Source organism: Malus domestica, chromosome 07 (genome assembly GCF_042453785.1).
Source record: "Malus domestica chromosome 07, GDT2T_hap1".
NCBI classification, from domain to species: Eukaryota; Viridiplantae; Streptophyta; class Magnoliopsida; order Rosales; family Rosaceae; genus Malus; species Malus domestica.
Window position 1 is genome coordinate 31,315,117 of NC_091667.1, and position 20,258 is coordinate 31,335,374.

Consider the following 20,258-nt stretch of genomic DNA (forward strand, 5'->3'; position numbering starts at 1 on the left):
AACCTCATACGTCCAACTTACGAGTTAAGAGGAACATAGCATACGAACTGAAGACGAGGAAAAGGATGTGAAACTGAAATCGATGTCAGTGAGTAAGACTGAAAGTTCTAGGATGGGTACTAGTTTAACCTAGAGGGGGTGAATAGGTTCCAATTTAAAAATCCAATTCAATTTTCAATTTAATTTTCAGTTCTCAAATTAAATCCACATTCATATCACATATCAAACTATCATACTCATATGGAATTAAAACGATAAATAAAAAGTGCACACATGATGTAGGATTTTACGAGGCAAAACCCACCACTGGGAAAATCCTCGGGCTACCAAGCCAGGAAGCACTAAGAAAGAAAGAATACATAAAGACTTACAAAACTCATCAACTAGACACTCATACCAGTTGGCAGCTTTGTCTCCACGCTTTGCTACTCGATCTTTCTTCAGTCTTCGAGTTGAAGTGGCACGACACTAACGCAGCCGTCAATCACCTTTCCCTCGAACTTTGCACGATGCTAACTCGATCATGCAGAATGTTTATATGATGAAGTGTTTGTTTGGAAAACAATCAATTACGAAAATCACAAGGCACATTTTCATAATTGACATTCAATAAAAAACCAAATGAAAATCAGCATGAAAATAATATTTTCCCTTTAAATACTCATGCTATTGAAACCGCAAGACAGCAGCCATATCAAAAATATTTTTCCCTTCTTTCAAAAACACTAAGCTGCTGCCTCTTAAAACATTTTTTCAAAGAACCTGGGTTATATGCATATATGCGGCTTCCCCTTTTTTAAAACCAAATACCCTGTATGCATATATGCGACACCCTTTAAACAAATCCCTTGTATGCTTATATGACTCACGCACCGCACCAAAATGAATGGATAAGGACGGCATGCCAATTAGATAATCCCATGCAATCCATATTGATCAATAACTCTACCAACACCCAAACACGTTTTGATAACACGGTTTGAAAAAACTCAATACCATCAGATTAGTCCTAATGCAATTAGACTATTTTGCATGCTTTAAAATCTCGAATATAAAGGAATAAGATATTTTAAAAAGATAAACCACTCAATGGTTAAGAGTCCTATATCAAAAACAATAACATGAGATATAGATGAATGTAGTTGGATGTATGCATGCAAACGTACCTGAATATTTATCGCGTGTAGGTAACATCTTTGCATCGAAAGTGTGAGAACCCTTCCTAGACTTAAACTATTACAATTGAAAATGTATAACAAGTCTAAGCTATTACAGACTCGAGCATTTTGTCAGGGATTGCCAATTTTACCCTAACAAAGACTAACCTTATTATATGAGTAGTTGGCTGTTGCCGTTCTCGTAGGATGTTCCATGTCCTTCTCTGCGACGTATAGTATAGTGGTGTTAGGCTGTCGTTTCAACAAATGATATGCTCCATCCAAATTACAGGAGCCTTTTAACCGCTCCCGTGCGATGGACAGGTTCACGTCACGGGACAGTTATTTTACTTGCAGTTGCAGGCTTGCTTGTTTTGGAGGGAGTATTCAGTAGGGTTGCTGCACTACGGCAATAGATACTAGGGAGTTTTAACGAAAAACTACATTTTTACTCTAAAAAGTCACTCATAGTACTATTCACTTACAACACTCTTTTGTCCTTTTGATTAAAACTCAAAGTTTTCAAGTTTTTTTCATTAGTTTTCCTTAGATACTAAGGATACGGACAACGGGCATAATAAGGAGGGGAGGGCTATTTTTTGTGTTCCGATCATTGATGCAAAAAATATCCAAATACCAAATTTGACATCTATAAAACTTCTTCAAAGTATAAGAAGCTCTTGGGAAGATTAAAGAAAGAATATGTTCTTCTTCCCTAAAGAATTTGTCCAATAATTTATAACCTAATCTTTTCAAAAAAGTTCATACAGTACTTTTGTGTTTACTAGCCAAAGTTTTAACACAAGAAAGTCGAAGTAGGATGGAGCTTGTTGTCTGGAAGCCTGAAGTTTTTCTCGGACTTTAGAATACTTTTTTGTAAATACAAGCGATATTCATACTCTAAACTTTAGAACCTTAGTTGTAGGGCCACGTGGTCTGAAAGTCCATGATGAAGTTTTTCTCCGACTTTAAATTAATCTTAGGTTCAAAGTGTGGATTTCATAATAAAAAATAAAAAAACAAAAAAAATACAAGATAAAAGGAACGCGGGAAAGAACCGATGAGGACATAAAATCGTGAATAAAAAAGCGTGATGAAAATTCTCAACTCGAGATGTTAGAAGGTGCTTTTTTTTAATACAAGCAATATTTCTACCTTTAATCGTGTATGTCTTTGCAGCTTCTTTCTTGTATTAAGGTTTAACACCATAGGAGCTTTGAGGACAGATACAGAAGCAGATTTAAGATTGGACTTTATAAGATCATGGGCCCGTTCAAAGACCACCTTGATTTTATGAAAAAATTATAAGTGCTTTATGGCTTCTCCCAACAGCTTTAGGAAATTTTTTGCAGGCAGAAAACACCAATAGGAAGAGCAACTTACATGGAACGTACATCACGGAAAAGTACTGTACCATGTAACTCCTTCGCAAATGGAAGCAACGATAACTTCAAAGGAATAATCTAATCAATTATATTTGATGACTGAGCAAAAGCTCGAATCGAAAATGCTGGAGAATTACACAACGGAGATCACAAGGTTTTGAAACATTACAAATCAGAGAAACAAATAATCAAAGCCAAGCTTTATGCTTCAGCTGTTAGTCTGTCATTTTTATTTCCCTCTTTGGGGCCATCATAACTCTGAAAGTTCCAAAGTTGGCTGTTTGCGGTACAAACGTAAACTAAACCAATAAAACTCAACTCTGCAAAACAATGCAAGGGTAACCTACACCAACAATCTGAGCTGACGGCCGAAAGACTTGCGCGTTATTTACAAACTCCTGTATCAAAACAAAACAGAAGAGAATGGAAGGGACTTGAACAAAATCTAGAGAAATAATCACTGTGACCCGCTTTTTTCGAGCTTTTCAATTTCTTCGCGGTGCTTTTTTTCTGCCTCCTCAAGTGCTTTTTCAGCATCCTCCTCTTCTTCAATCTGATCAAGATTATCAAATTCCTCGGTTGCAGCCATTGCTTTCACAACCGGATCTCTAAGCTCAGCTATTAGTCCGCCACCAACTTTGTACTCTTCTTCATCGCCAATCAGGAACAAGCGCTGGTCAGGTCCTGATGCCATGGGAATGTCAACTGCCAGTAGCTTCATATCATACTGCATAAGAAGACAACACCCTTGAATGAGGAAAACTTGGCCATCCAAGTACCCTTCAAGTCATAAGATCCAAAATAGATGGGTTTTCAACACCCCATATACTGGCTAATGTAAAGCAGAATTTGATTAGTCATGTCCCAGACCTTGCACTCAATCTGCTCCGTTTGAGAGGCACTCAATCTGTTGTTTAACGAGTACACTTTTTACCTAAAGCATCACAATAGTGGATACAGAAAATAACATACTTGCAATGTACATTTTCCACACTATCAACCGTGGCATGAAATTAGTTTAGTTTCAACTTCCATTTGGTATACACAAGGAGATCAAGGAAGAAATTGAAATAAAAATACGTGCTTATGAAAAGAAAAATTTAGAAGCATCCAGCATAGCATAGCACGAACACAAACCTGGCCTTCTTTCTTCTTTACTTCAACATTAACCAGACCCTTCCTCTCAGAACCTCGCACGGGGAAAATGAGGAAACACCGCTTGCTCCTAAAAGTTGGCTTGAACTTCTTCAGAGTGACTCCACCTCCGGACATTACGTAAGCTCTTAGCTCTGATCCAGAGAGAGGAGCACCCATAACCTCGAGAATCCCAGCAGATGTATTAAGCTTCCTCATTGCGATTCGATAAACTTTATCAGGATTGATTGTGAACCTCGAGCGGATGTAAAGGCCCTAAAAGTACCGATAGAACACATAACTCTCAAGTAGTAGTCTATAACCAAAAGCAAGATTGTCCACTAACATGAAATTCACATACACTGCATAATTAGATATCAAGATTTTAGTTCCTACTATCCTATAAGTAAAGACTTCAACTTTCGATCATACATAGATTCCCGAAAACAGTATAAAATGAACCCACCGGAAGGCAATCTGAATTCGATCATTATACATCCCCCAATAGAACTTATAAACTTATAATTCTAAATCATTAGATTGACATTCTCAGCTACTTCTATGTCATTGCAAGAGATTCAGAGGAACTTACAGCGAAGGCGACAATGGCGGTAGAAAGGGCGAGGAAGCCATACTTGGCCATGCCTTCAGAGAGTCCAATGAAGGTGCTAGCAATCCCAAACATCATCCTCCATAGCAAAGCACAAACCAGCACTCCCCCAATTCCCAACAGCACCAGATTGTTCCTCTTCCAGAACGCCTCAATCTGCAACCCAATGGCCTCCTGGTACCGCGAGAAAGCCGATGACGCCGCAGAGAGCGGCTTATCAAACACCTTCTTAGCATCGATTTTGCTGAAATTCGACGGCTTGAAAGAGAAAAACCTCATGCCCAGGCCCATACCCGGCCCCGAGTATCTGCCAACCCCGCCTCCGGGGACTGTTTTCGGGTGAGAGGGAAACTGGGGAGGAGGCCCATTGCTGGAGTGGTAGCTCCTCCTGGCGGAGGACAACGAAGGCGGAGACGGAGATGAGGGTTTTGAGATTTGGCTGCGGTGAAATCTTAGCAGGCCTTCGAAGATCCGAGACGAGGGTTTTGACATTTGAATTTTGTGGGTTTGTGTGATTTGGGGTTCGATTAGGGATTTGAAATCAGCTTAAACAAACGAACAGACTTCACTCGGATTTCGATTGAGAAATTTAACGGCTTTATTCACCTGCCCACATTTCCCACCATTAAAAATTGGTAATTTTCTATGCTCTCTTCAGTGAAGACATTTTTGGGAAGTCGCCATGGATTCTGGTAGATAACCGTTGTTTCAATGGGAATGAAAAACCCTGCAAATGGACTTGAGCTCAGTTGGGAGTTTGTTCTATTGTCGCCATCGAGGGTTGGCGCAGTTGGTAAGGTTTTTACCTTGTGTGTCGTCCAGTAAGTTCGGGTCTCGTTGCTAGCAGTTATTATTGAAATGCGGTCTATAAATTCCTACATAAATTTATACCGATGACAACTCACAATTAGTTGCCACAAGCGAGTCCTTGAAGATCTCTCCCCAAACTTTTGCTTACCAAAAATAATTGGTCTATTGTCGATTTCTATAAAACCTATACACTTATGAATAAAAGCAGTCAGAAATAAAATGCATATACAACTTCACCACTTATCAATTATATTCTAATCAATTTAAATTTAGTTTTTCAAGTATTAGATTAAAGATCGTATTGTGAAATCACATAATTTTTTATTCCGTATGTACTCCTTCCATGCAAGTAAACATCGCATTCGAAACTCCGATACGAAAGCCAACCACTTGGTTATCAGACCAAACTATATATGGTAATGATCTCAAGATATAGCAATTACAACCGTTTAGGCTATTGTATACACGAGGAGAAGAGTCTTGGATCCCAAGTTATGATAAGTCTAACAAGCCTTCACACATCACATATACCACGCACCATATTCCGTTTACTCGAACTAGACGAACCCCAGAAAGATAGACTCGGCATGAGTTCTAAATAAATGCTACTACACAAGCAGTATCGTATTTCAAGCAGTCGACTAGGCGGGTCCAGACAGGAAAGCTCTTCCTGGTGGACGGTTAGCCAGAGGACCATGGCATCCGAGAAGCTGCACAATCAAATATTAAAACTCATTAGTTACGCAGGCTGCTGAGAAGAAGACATTATCTGTACATATTTCAACTTTTGGTAACTTGTGTAACAACTAACGGAATGTATGAGATGATGACAATGTATCAAGACACTAGCACAAGTATTACCTTAGCATTAACACCATCTGGCTGGATTCTGCCTTCGTTCTTGTACTTCACGTAATCAGCACGACTGAACTTGGTGAAACCCCTGAGAGAAAGGATAACAAGAAACATCGGCGATGAGAACTGAAGGATTATGTCGTAAACAATGTCCCTAACAACTAATTGCAACTCTCCGTTCGAGTAAATCATAACTTTGAGGTTCCATCTTCTCACAACGGTGAAAGAAGACCATACAAATTTATGCCAACTTAAACTATTGTTGTGTGACAAATAAAAACACTCTCGTTTCATTGCAGGCGGATGGTAACCCAGAGCAAACTTAATTTAATCAACAGTTTCCAAGCTAAAATGTATAAAAACCCGCCTACTAGCACAGTCAAACTAAATTCTATAAGTTGGATGCCATCTAGAAGAATGCAAATTGCATCAATGCTTGAATTTGAAATGCAGAAATAGATGGAAAAATAACAAAAAGCACACCACTTCCTGCTGACAATAATCTTTTGGCGGCCAGGAAACTTGAACTTTGCACGGCGGAGGGCCTCCTGTGCATGTTGACCGTTGCTATCCCTGCAGCGAACAGACAAGAGGACCTGCCCGATAGCAACTCGAGCACATGTTCCCAGTGGCTTGCCAAACGCACCTCTCATTCCGGTCTGGAGCCTATCAGCCCCAGCACATGAAAGCATCTTGTTGATGCGCAGCACATGGAACGGATGCACCCTCACTCTCAAATGGAAAGTATCCTTCCCAGCAGATTTCGTCATGTACTTGTTGCAGGCGATGCGAGCTGCCTCAAGCGCCTCACTCGAGACATTCTCCTTCTCCCAACTCACGAGATGGACGCAGAAGGGGAACTCATCAACACCCCTCTTCTTCATTCCAACATCATAAATTTTGATCTTGGGATCAGGGACACCGCGACAGAACCGCGATTTCGGGTATGGCTTGTTCTTAATCTGCCTATAGCACCTTGCAGGCCCTAAAACATCACAAACCAGAACCAAATTATTACAAAAACATGATGATAGCGAAAAAGGGTATTCAAATATCCAATCTAAACACGATCTTCTAACGCAACCAAGCAATTCCAAATACTACACAGAAATCAATCATACCAAACCGAAAATACAGCATCTTAATAACAAATAATCTCAGTATTAACAAATTAATCACGTACGATATAATCCATTTCGGTATCAAAAACCAAAATCCACGTAAAATTCGTTTAATCACATAGAGTTCCAGATTAAGAACACAGAGAAAATCCATCCAGCACTAACAACATGGTAACTTCGATTGGATCTTTATATATATAATTCGATAGGTGCATGTATAATACATCGACGTGCGAAGAATGAAGAAATAATTATAGAAAAAAAATAAAATAAAAGCAAGAGAGAAGAACTCACTCCTCCCCATGGCGATCTCTTCTATTCTCTCGTCTTGTTTACGCTTCCGGGAAGAACAAGCTTCACAAAGCCTATCGAGGGCTTTTTATACTTGGTACCCCTCGAGATCCCTACTCCGGCCTATACGGTTTCATCACAACGGCCCAATTAAAGAGGCCCAAAGTATTTTAGTCCGGGTCGACCCAAACGATACCTGGATTGGGGTTTTACAGGCGAAAGCCACAAAATGAATCGACAATTCTTCGTTATCAAATTTGTTATTTATGACCTATAAGTGGAAAATTTAAAATTTATCACGTACAAATGCAGATGAATACCAATTGTATATAAATAAAGGAAAACTAATGAAAATTGTTTGAAAACTTTGAGTTTTAACGGTAAAGATAAAATAGATGATAAAGTGAATAGTATCATGATTGACTTTTTAGTGTAAAAATATGATTTTTCGTTAAAGTGAATAATACTGGGAGATTTCGTTAAAGTTCCCAATAAAAATAATTACTAGACAATGTGACATTTAGATTCAAAGAAGTTCCCACGTTAATCACAAGGACCCCCGATCATCTCATTCGAAGGGTACTTTTCACGAAAACATAAGACACGTCGTATTACTACTCTGTTCAATGAGTTCTAACAAAAATTTACTCGTTAAAGTATCAGATGATGTGTTTTGCATTGCCCCAGTACACCATAAAGAACTTGCAATTCGCTCAGACAGTTGAACCGCACAATGTGAAGATAAAGCGGAAGCTATCGTGGGCACATCAGCGGCGGGAAGCGGATCTCCCCGCGGTTCCTTCAACCATTGAGGAAGAGATGGAGACAGACCCCTTCATCCGTGCCGATCTACCGCAACTTCCTTAGGCCGAAAAATATAATTGTTTTACAGGAAAAGGTCGGTTGCAAAACCGCCGTTGAAGCTCTACGGGAGATAAGGCAGCGAAAGGGCAATTGGAAGAGTTCGTTCGTGTCATCTTGCTTTCGATTTTTCTTTGCAACAGAAATGGGGATGGAGATTGCAGAGCTTATATATGAAACGTAAAGACATTGCGCTAGTTTAAAAGTGTTTTTAAAATGATTGAAAGTGCTTTTAGTGAAAATGTTTTTTGAACCGATCATTAATAAAAATTCAAGTTACTTTTGGGGGGGGGGGAAAAAATTTAAATGCTTTGGATGTGATTTTAAAATGATTGAAAACGCTTTTAGAGAAAATGTTATTGGGTTACAAACGTACTTTAAGTATTTTCTATAAGAAACACCAGTTATGTGCTTCTTTCATGAAGCATTTAAGTGTTTTTCTATGATTTATTCGTATTTTTACTAAGGATTGTTTCAAAAAAAAATATCACCAAAAACATTTTCAATCATTTTAAAAACATATCCAAACGACTGAAAACGCTTTTAGATAAAATGACTGAAAACGCTTTTAAAATGACTGAAAATGCTTTTAGATAAAATGTTATTGGGTTCCAAAAGTATTTTAAGTACTTTCTACAAGAAACACCAGTTGTGCTTCTTTCAGGAAGCACTTAAAGTGTTTTTCCGTGATTTATTTGTATTTTTACTAAGGATTGTTTCAAAAAAAAAAAATTCACCAAAAGCATTTTCAATCATTTTAAAAACATATCCAGAAGAACTCATAAACTGTTGCCTTTTGTAGAAAACACTTCAAGTATTTTTTGAATCAAAATATTTTCTCTAAAAACGTTTTTAGTCGTTTTAAAAATGCTTTTAAATAAGGCCAACATGTTTATGATAGCTACTTGATGGTTGGGCCAGCTGTAAAACATATGTCAATCTTCTTTGGCGAGGACGCTTGACAAATGAAGTGGTTCGTTTGAGTGTCGGCACCTACCACATGAAAGGGCTTACAAATTCTTTATTGTTTGATTTCTGGCCTGTCTGAATTTGTTAATAAAGTATAGGTTGGTCCTCTTGCATAGTGAAGGCGCCTTTTCTTCTCCAACAAGTAAACTCATAATTCGAATCAAATTATGAGATTTCTTTTTATCGAAAATGACCCTTTCAAAGAAAATTAAATAAAAGCATACGGCACCTGTGTAAAGCAATTCGGAAAAGGAGAAATAATAAATGGAGTCGTTGGTGGACTGCATTGTTCAAACTCGAAATCTGAATTGAATTCGTTTTACTCTAAAATTGAGAATATACTAATTACAATAAAATCGCACGGTTTAGTCCTAAAAAATGATTGAAGAAATCGAACCAAACTAAAGAAATTTTGGACAAGTTGATTTGGGGTTTTTTTTTTCTTAGGCCACAATAATGAGGCCAACGACTCTTTCTTTCATCTGATGATACTGGATCATTGGACTGTTTTATGATCCAACGATTTAGGTTCACTTTTTTTTTTTTCAGTTTTAAATTTATAAATTTATTGAATCCAATGGTTGAGATCTAATATGATCAAATTTAAAGGTAAAAAAATAAAAAAAATAAAAAAATAAAAAAGAAAAATATCTCACTGCCCAAATTTAAATCCAACGGCTAACATAATTAAAAAAAATTATTCATAGTGTTCCATGAGTTTCATGGTATCGGTTTAGTAATTTTTTAATATTTATCATAATCTATTATTTTTACGTTAAAATGTTTATAAAATTAAATTAGGATAGTCTACATTATTATTATTTTTTTAAAGTTATTTTAAACAAATTAGCCTAAATTCATTCTTTTAAAATCTCATGCTAAAATTTAATCCAGAAGGGTTGGAGCAGAAAAACTATTTATTGGTTAAAATAAATTTTCTAGGTTAAAAATTTTAAGCTTTAACCCAAGAGTTTAAGATGATTTTTAGAATAAAAAATAACAATCAAAATGGTAAAAAAAAATATTTGTTAATTACTAAAAATAGATTTGAAGTTGTTATCAAATTTACAACAACAACTTTTGATGTCAATCCACGTCATGCCATGTAGAAGTTGGCACTTTAGTTGGAAAACATCGAAGTTGTCTTTTTTTTTTTTTTTTTTTTACTGTTATTGTTGATGTGGACTTTTTGACTCTTCCTTTAGAGATGTTGTTTAGCTTAGGGGTGGTAATCAAATTAGGATTTTGAACTATTTTAAAAGACCCTAAAATTATAGAGTAGTCAATGAGGATTTTAATTGACATTTTTAAAATCCATTCAAATTCATGTGTAGTCAATTAAGATTTTAATTGGCATGTTTAAAGTCCATGCAAAACTATGCGTATTAAAAAAAAGTTGTGGGATTTCATTAACTTATGGATTTTGGTGGATTCTAGTGGATTTGATGATATCAAACAAGCATCCCACTTACTTCAAGCATTCAAGAACTTCAAATTCATCTTTTTCTTGGATTCTTGAAATCCAGACATTAAAGAAAAAGTGCATAAATAAGTGGTTGGCTTTTTAGCCAAAATGGTCCCTCATCCCTAACAGATTGACGTAACTCCTAATTTTGGTCAATGTGATTTGAAATAAAAAGAAGTGAACCTGGCTATGGGAAGTACACAAGTCGTAGAAGAGATAAGTCATTGAACTAAGAAATGGGTGAAAGGGGATGCAGCACGACATGAGCCTTTAGATTATTTTGAACGGTTAGAATTAAAATTCTTGTATAGATAATTAAAAAAAATTAGATAAATGAGAGAATGTCCTTGAAAATCCATGAAATTCTATATAGAAAGTCCATACAAATGCTTAAAAATCCATATACAAATCCTATCAAATCCTTAAAATTCTTCAAACCTTATGAAATCTATTTATTTAAAAAGTCTTTTAAACCTCAAAAATTCTAAGTTGACTATACCCTTCATTCAGCAAACCATCTTAAAACTTAACAAGCAAGCAAACTTCAAAATTCACTTTTTGATATCGGTTCAAATTTCACTTCCTGATATTGGTTTAGTTTGGTTCCATACTTACTCGACATCTTATCGAAACCAAATCAAACCAAACCGACCAATCTGATGAACCAATCAATCAATTTTAAATTGACCGGTTCGGTAAGTTTGACTAGACTGGTACCAATCCAAAGTTGTACCAAAGTGAACATGTTACTGCTAACAACCAATAAAAATGGCCAATGCAAAAACGATAAATAAACAAATAGATAAAATTAAAGCAAGAGGTAAAAAAAGGGCCAGAGGAAGCTAATGATGCATAGAAATTGATATTTCGGTTGGAAAACATTGAAGCTATCTTTTTTTTACTATTACTGTTGATGTGGACCTTTTGACTCCTCATTTGGAGTTGCTGTTAAGCTTAGAGGTGGTAGTCAAATTAGGATTTACAATTATTTTAAAAGACCCTAAAATTATTTTAAATGATTTTGAACAAGTTGATTTGGGGGTATTTTTTTCATAGGCCATCTTAGGCCACAATTGACACACCCCGATCCGGAGGATCCAGGTGTGCTGGCCGTCACGTGGGCGTGACGTAACCATAAGCACGACACGGAAGCGTAATAACAACAGAAATTCAAACCAAACTCAACATAGCCACATACGGACATAACCGGACGAGTTTACAAGTAAACACATAAGTTCAGAGCATAGGTTATCTGCAGTCAAGTAGGACTAAAATAAGAATACATCACCCTCAGGTGAGTCCTACATGTCCCAAATCTGTCAGAAAGCCGGAAAGGACCTCGTGAGCCAACCACCGCTAAACTAGAACCTGGAGGCGCACAAAACAAAATGAGTGGGTCAGTAAAACAAATTAGTTTTCCAAAACAGTTCATTAAAACAATTATATCCCCTCGCCGTAAAAACCTGTATACTTTCCCAGAAATATATATAACCATATAAAATCTCAAAACTTAAATCTCAAATCTTTAACATTTTCAAGAAAACATGCCATGCCATAAATCAAAATATAAATCAGGTGAAATAAGGAATCAATCGGAGACCCTGCAGTTGGTCCTATACGATTAATTCAATAGCTCAAAAATCCCACTAAGCCGGAGTCACCACAGTGACCTATACGGCCCTACTCTGCACATCACTCGGAACTACGTAAGGTAGTCTATACGATGAAAGGTGTAAAAATACGCTCTAGTGCTTCTCTCATCATATCATCAGCGCGCATAACTAAGGTCACCCACTAGTCGGAATCACGCCTAGTGATCTGTACGACTAGCATGTCGGAACCCTCACATGGTCTGTACGACATCCACCTACTTGGATCCAAGGCGAGCGTGCGGTGTGGTGAATAATATAAGCACTAACACCTAGGGTGCAGATTATGAGCTCAACACATCTCAACAACAACAATTCAATGAATAAATGAACTCACCTGACTTACATGTGCCTTCACAGCACCATGCAACATGTATGCATCATATATCAATCATATAACTCATGTGAAATTCACCTTTTCCAAATAATTCTATGCATGGCATTTTAAAAACGTTTTCTCATATAAATGCATTTTCTGGGAAAACAATAGCATATAGGTAATACGAAAACAAAACTGCCCACTCACTGATAAGTCGACGGGTCGTAACCCCCGTGGCGTCCCTGGATGCGGTCGTCCTCGGGATACGTCTCACCTATATGCGAAACAACTATAAAAACGTTAATTTTAAGCACATCACCAATAATTCGAAATAACTTCTCATACGATGCTCAATTTTTGGTATATGAATATACCACATCGACCTACTCGACGTCACGAGCGTCGAGAAATTTTTAGAAAAATTTTTGGAAGCCCCACGCGCCCCCACGCGCCACACGTGGCACGGGTCCACGCGCTGGCCACACGCAGCACGTGCAGCGCACGTGTCGTCTTCTTCGCAGGGCCTCGCCGGACTGGTTCTCCGGTGGCCGGACTCCGGCCGAACTCCGGCCGATTTTCAAACTCACTGTTCTCCTTCGTTTTTCACCCATTTTCTTCGTATTTTATACCAAATTGAAGCCCTAAGAGTGTACTATCACGTTGGACTAGTTTTAGGGTCTAAAAACTACGAAATCTCACCTTGCAAAAACCAAGGGTTCGGCCAAACTTGAAATCTACGATCCCGACGTCCAAAACTCTCCAACGAACGTCCCCGAGCTTCCTTAGGACCTCCTAAAGCTCACCACAAGCTTGAAATCTCCTGAAACACAACATTTTACGTTCGCATGAACAGTACTTCAAAAATGGAGGTTCGGGATTCACATGAAATCGAAGGTTTCACTTCCTAAAACTAGCACCAATGAACTCAGGACGTCAAAACGATGAAGATACATACCTTATTTGCCCCGATCCGTCAAGTTTTGAAGGGTTTTGGTGGTGGTCCGTACGATATGGGTGTGTGTGAGGGTGTGAGTTCGAGAGAGACAGAGACAGGGAAAGCACGGGGAAAGGAGAGGGAGAGAGGAAGGTCATGTGTGGTCCAAATTAATCCACACCCTCCATTTCATCCTAACCAAACATACCAAAAATCAATTTCCAATAAAATCCCATCCAACCAATGCTATTTTCAAAATAACGCTACGTACCTACGTACCTTAATGTCCAATAAGGGCAATTCTGTCATTTCACATTCCCGTCAAAAGTACCTCCGGGACGGGCTGTGACAATCTCCCCTCCTTATAGAATTTCGTCCCCGAAATTCCCATAACCAAATAAATCAATTAATACTCGTAAAATAACCTTGGGTACACCTCTCTCATCCGGTCTTCCGTCTCCCAAGTAGCTTCCTCTGCAGAATGGTTCCTCCACAACACCTTGACCAAACTCACCGTCTTGTTCCTTAGAACCTTATCTTTCCAATCCAAGATAGTGACCGGTTCCTCATCATACGTCAAATCCGGATTAATCTCTAACGGTTGAGGAGGGATCACATGAGAAGGATCAGAAATATAATGCCGAAGCATAGAGACGTGGAACACATTATGGACCTTAGATAACTCCGGAGGCAGTTCCAACCGATAGGCAACTTCACCAACTCTTTCAGTGATCACATAAGGTCCAATATATCTCGGGCTTAACTTTCCTCTTTTCCCAAATCGTACTACACCTCTCCAAGGCGACAATTTCAAAAATACCCAATCACCCACATCATACACTCGATCAGTAGTATGCCGATCCGCTAAACTCTTCTGTCGATCCTGGGCTGCTTTCAGGTTTGACTTAATTATCTGAACATTTTGAGTCGTCTCATCCACGATCTCAGGGCCTTCTAATACCCGTTCACCAACCTCAGACCAACATAATGGCGTTCGACACGCCCTACCATAAAGTGCCTCGAATGGGGACATACCAATGCTCGAGTGAAAACTGTTATTATAAGCAAACTCCATCAAGTCCAGACGATCGTGCCAAGAATCACCAAATTGTAACACCGAAGATCTCAACATATCTTCCAACGTCTGAATGGTCCTCTCTGATTGCCCATCAGTTTGAGGGTGATAAGCTGTGCTATACAGTAATTGAGTACCCAGAGCTTCCTGAAAAGCCACCCAAAATTTAGAAGTAAACCTCGGGTCTCGATCGGAGATAATATTTACTGGGACTCCATGATACTTGACAATCTTCGAAATAAACAACTTAGCCAATTTATTCAGAGGATATTTCTCCCTCACTGGAATGAAATGCGCCGACTTGGTGAGTCGATCCACAATCACCCAAATACCATCAAATCCATTTCGCGTACGAGGAAGTTTATACACGAAATCCATGGTTATATTTTCCCATTTCCACTGGGGAACAGGAAGGGGTTGCATTCGCCCAAATGGCTTCTTTCTTTCTGCTTTCACTTGCTGGCAAATAATACACCTGCTCACATATTCTGCAATTTCTCTTTTCATACCCGGCCAATAATAAAATGGTCGAATGGTATGATACATTTTTGTTCCTCCCGGATGCATCGCATAAGCTGAACAATGTGCTTCGTCCAGAATTTCCTTCTTCAATTCCTCATTATTCGGAACATACATTCTGTCTTCTTGCATGAGCATACCGTCTGATTCCCGAATTCTGAGGTCTTTCTTTTTCCCTTCACTTCTTAACTGAACCAACTCTTGAATTTCTTCATCCACCATTTGAGATGCAAGTATACGCTCCACCAAAACTGGCCTGACTTGAAAACTAGCAAGAAATGCTCCACCTTGATTCTCCCACTCCAATCTTACTCCAGTTGCCCTCAGATCAGCAAGAAGAGGAACACGACTAGCATATAGGGCATTAAGTCTACCTTGTGGTTTCCTACTCAGTGCATCCGCTACTACATTAGCACGACCTGGATGGTATTCAATAGAACAATCATAATCACTTAGCAATTCCATCCACCTTCGCTGACGAAGATTAAGATCATGCTGGGTGAATAAGTACTGAAGACTCTTGTGATCAGTGAAGATCTTACACTTCTCACCATACAAATAATGTCTCCAAATTTTCAAAGCAAAAACAATTGCTGCCAATTCAAGATCGTGAGTAGGATAGTTCCTTTCATGATTTTTCAACTGCCTAGAAGCATAGGCAATCACCTTATTATGCTGCATCAAAACACATCCCAAACCATTTAGTGAAGCATCACTATAGATCTCGAAATTACCGCTATCATCAGGAAGTACCAACACCGGTGCATGAGTGAGGCAATACTTTAATTGCTGAAAACTCCGCTCACAATTCTCATCCCACTCAAATTTAACATCCTTCCTGGTCAACTTTGTCAACGGTAAAGCAATCATAGAGAAATCCTGAACGAACCGTCGATAATAACCTGCTAAGCCAAGAAAACTTCGTACCTCCGTGACGGTTCGAGGTTGCTCCCAATTCTCCACTGCTGCAATCTTTTGAGGATCAACTTGAATTCCTTGAGCCGATACAACATGCCCCAAAAATGCCACTTCAGTCAACCAAAACTGACATTTACTGAACTTGGCATACAACTGATGCTCCCTTAATTTCCTTAACACCAAATTAAGGTGTCGGATATGATCTGCTTGGGACTTAGAGTATACCAGAATATCATCAATAAAAACAATAACGAATTTATCAAGATATTTCTGGAATACCTCATTCATTAATCTCATAAAAGCTGCAGGTGCATTAGTCAACCCAAACGGCATAACCGAAAATTCATAATGTCCGTACCGAGTTCGGAAAGCCGTCTTAGGTACATCATCTTCTTTAATCTTCAATTGATAATATCCAGATCTCAAATCAATCTTAGAAAATACACACGCACCTTTCAGCTGATCGAACAAATCATCAATGCGAGGCAATGGATAACGGTTTTTAATCGTTACCCGGTTCAATTGTCTATAATCAATACATAATCGAAAAGTTCCATCCTTCTTCCTCACAAATAATACTGGGGCACCCCAAGGTGAAGAACTAGGTTGAATAAAACCTTTATCAAGTAATTCCTGCAACTGGATTTTTAATTCCCTCAACTCAGCAGGAGCCATTCTATAAGGAGTCAGAGATATAGGGTCCGTACCTGGAAGCAAATCAATAGAGAATTCCACCTCTCTGTCTGGCGGCAATCCCGGCAAATCATCAGGGAAAACATCCGGATAATGTCTGACCACACCAACTTCTTCTATACTAGTAGGAGCAACATCATTTAATACCACATGTGCCAAATATCCCTGACAACCCTTCGATAATAATTTCCTCGCCCTTATGGCAGAAATAACTCCATGTCTCACCCCACTTCTCTCGCCCACAAAAGTAACCTCGGGTAATCCAGGATGATAAAAAGTAACTGATTTACCATAACAATCAATATGGGCACGATTATGGTGTAACCAATCGGCCCCTAAAATTACATCAAAATCCACAATATCTAACGGAATAAGATCAGCGGACATAATCACGCCCTCAACCATCACTGGACATCCCAGATACACACTATCCACATAACATTTATCTCCTCTAGGCATGGCAAACTCTAAATCAAATCCTAGAGGTGAAGGGTGAGGTTGGGTTATTTGAGCAAACGTATGAGAAATCACAGAGTGCGTAGCACCACAATCAATCAAAACCTTAGCAAAATGACCAAGAACATTCAATGTACCCATAATCAAGTCTGGATGGTTCTGAGCCTCCTGCAAAGAAATATGATTAATTCGCCCCTGAGCCTGCTGTCGTCCACCTCGGCCTCTATTGCCCTGATTACCTCGTCCCTGAGGATTACGTCCCTGGCCTGGCTGACTAGGCTGCCTGGATGATCCTGCACCACCAGTAGCAACTTCCCCCTGACGGGGCTGGCCTCCCTGATGCCACTGCGATCCACCAGCTGGCATAGAGGAATAAGATGAATAACCTCCAAAATCCTGAGAATATCCAGCCTGAGAGTAAGGCTCCTGGGAATACTGATAAGGTCCGGGAGCATACGGAGCAGCATCCCCCTGATAGTGGTAAGCACCACCAAGACTCGGCTGGCCATAACCACCCGGTCCCAAACTCTGCTGAACTGGTGCTGGAGGTGGTATAGTGGTCTGCTGTGGTCTCTGTTGACCCTGGGGGCACTGAGAAGCCCGATGTCCCATCTGCCCACACGTAAAGCAGGCACCAGTACCTCTCCTACACTCACCATGGTGACGGAAGTTACAACGGCGGCACCATGGAGCGCCAGATCCACCAGCATCCCTCTGACCCTGAAATCTGGGTCCACCAGAAAATCTTCCACCACCTCTCCTCGGGCTAGTAAAACTATATCCCCCACTAGAAGAACTCGAACTCACTCCACTCTTCTTAAAATTCTGAGTCTGTCGAGGTCCAGGAATAGAAATACCCTTACCTTTGTCATTCTTCTTCTGACCCTCATTCTTGTCCTCGTCATCCTCACTGTCAGGAAGATTATCAGAGTCCTCCATCCTAACCAAAATCTCAAAATACTCATGATAATCAGCGCAGGGGAGTGCATTGGCAAAGGTACGCCACTTCTTCTTAGATCCCAACTTGAAACGTCGAAGCATCTCTCCCTGATTACCAGCTGTATCAGTGTCATAACGAGACAAATCAGTAAACTTTCTATAATATTCATGTGCCGACATATTTCTCTGTTTCAACCTGGTGAATTCCTGCTTCTTACGGTCAATATACTCAGGAGGGACAAATCTCTTCATAAAATGCTCTTTGAACACTTTCCAGTCGGCTGCCGTCTCAGGTGACATATACCTAGCCTGATTCATCCACCATGCTACTGGTTCACGACCCAGAAACCAAGTGGTGGTCTCCACCCACCTATTAGCAGGGAGATTCCCCTGACTCTGCATCACCTGGAAGGTTTTCTCAATATGATCTAGCCATTTCTCTGCCCCCTCATGACTTTCATTACCCATAAACCGATCTAACTTCAAGTTGTACATGGTCTCCAGAGGTGTCCTCGGAGGAGGGGGAGGACGAATCACATTCTGTAAAGCCTGGGCCATCGCTTCCCCTAACTGAGTAATATCCGGGAAATTAGGTTCAGAAGTACGGCGGGACTCTCTACGCTCTCTACGAGGCGGCATGATTCTGACAGAAAACATCAAAAGATCGTTAAGACATTAACAAATTTACAGGACTGCAACCTAGGCTCTGATACCAAACTGACACACCCCGATCCGGAGGATCCAGGTGTGCTGGCCGTCACGTGGGCGTGACGTAACCATAAGCACGACACGGAAGCGTAATAACAACAGAAATTCAAACCAAACTCAACATAGCCACATACGGACATAACCGGACGAGTTTACAAGTAAACACATAAGTTCAGAGCATAGGTTATCTGCAGTCAAGTAGGACTAAAATAAGAATACATCACCCTCAGGTGAGTCCTACATGTCCCAAATCTGTCAGAAAGCCGGAAAGGACCTCGTGAGCCAACCACCGCTAAACTAGAACCTGGAGGGGCGCAAAACAAAATGAGTGGGTCAGTAAAACAAATTAGTTTTCCAAAACAGTTCATTAAAACAATTATATCCCCTCGCCGTAAAAACCTGTATACTTTCCCAGAAATATATATAACCATATAAAATCTCAAAACTTAAATCTCAAATCTTTAACATTTTCAAGAAAACATGCCATGCCATAAATCAAAATATAAATCAGGTGAAATAAGGAATCAATCGGAGACCCTGCAGTTGGTCCTATACGATTAATTCAATAGCTCAAAAATCCCACTAAGCCGGAGTCACCACAGTGACCTATACGGCCCTACTCTGCACATCACTCGGAACTACGTAAGGTAGTCTATACGATGAAAGGTGTAAAAATACGCTCTAGTGCTTCTCTCATCATATCATCAGCGCGCATAACTAAGGTCACCCAATAGTCGGAATCACGCCTAGTGATCTGTACGACTAGCATGTCGGAACCCTCACATGGTCTGTACGACATCCACCTACTTGGATCCAAGGCGAGCGTGCGGTGTGGTGAATAATATAAGCACTAACACCTAGGGTGCAGATTATGAGCTCAACACATCTCAACAACAACAATTCAATGAATAAATGAACTCACCTGACTTACCTGTGCCTTCACAGCACCATGCAACATGTATGCATCATATATCAATCATATAACTCATGTGAAATTCACCTTTTCCAAATAATTCTATGCATGGCATTTTAAAAACGTTTTCTCATATAAATGCATTTTCTGGGAAAACAATAGCATATAGGTAATACGAAAACAAAACTGCCCACTCACTGATAAGTCGACGGGTCGTAACCCCCGTGGCGTCCCTGGATGCGGTCGTCCTCGGGATACGTCTCACCTATATGCGAAACAACTATAAAAACGTTAATTTTAAGCACATCACCAATAATTCGAAATAACTTCTCATACGATGCTCAATTTTTGGTATATGAATATACCACATCGACCTACTCGACGTCACGAGCGTCGAGAAATTTTTAGAAAAATTTTTGGAAGCCCCACGCGCCCCCACGCGCCACACGTGGCACGGGTCCACGTGCTGGCCACGCG

The 20,258-nt window shown here is 39.6% G+C and overlaps 2 protein-coding genes and 1 long non-coding RNA gene across 4 annotated transcripts; all 3 read right to left on the minus strand.

The window, feature by feature from the left end:
* Positions 1-2,725: 2,725 nt before the first annotated feature.
* Positions 2,726-5,106, minus strand: LOC103439552 (uncharacterized). 2 transcript variants are annotated; one of them, XR_011583119.1, is made up of 3 exons: positions 4,269-5,056; positions 3,413-3,952; positions 2,726-3,269 (listed from the first exon to the last, which is right to left on the minus strand). XR_011583119.1 is itself a non-coding variant. In XM_008378109.4 (3 exons), the coding sequence occupies exons 1-3, from the start codon at positions 4,776-4,778 to the stop codon at positions 3,000-3,002; spliced, it is 1,053 nt and encodes a 350-aa protein (XP_008376331.1). In that variant the 5' UTR covers positions 4,779-5,106; the 3' UTR covers positions 2,726-2,999. The 2 variants fall into 2 exon arrangements, 1 of the variants encoding a protein (XP_008376331.1); XM_008378109.4 differs by having other exon boundaries at positions 3,680-3,952; positions 4,269-5,106.
* Positions 5,107-5,397: 291 nt separating this feature from the next.
* LOC103439551 (large ribosomal subunit protein uL16) lies at positions 5,398-7,492 on the minus strand. Its single transcript, XM_008378108.4, has 4 exons — positions 7,367-7,492; positions 6,435-6,936; positions 5,958-6,039; positions 5,398-5,806 (listed from the first exon to the last, which is right to left on the minus strand). Exons 1-4 carry the CDS (start codon positions 7,374-7,376, stop codon positions 5,738-5,740), a joined length of 663 nt encoding a protein of 220 aa, XP_008376330.1. The 5' UTR covers positions 7,377-7,492; the 3' UTR covers positions 5,398-5,737.
* A 4,381-nt stretch (positions 7,493-11,873) lies between these two features.
* Positions 11,874-12,917, minus strand: LOC139197462 (uncharacterized). Its single transcript, XR_011582901.1, has 2 exons — positions 12,834-12,917; positions 11,874-12,026 (listed from the first exon to the last, which is right to left on the minus strand). It is a non-coding gene; the product is annotated as an uncharacterized lncRNA (long non-coding RNA).
* Positions 12,918-20,258: the final 7,341 nt, after the last annotated feature.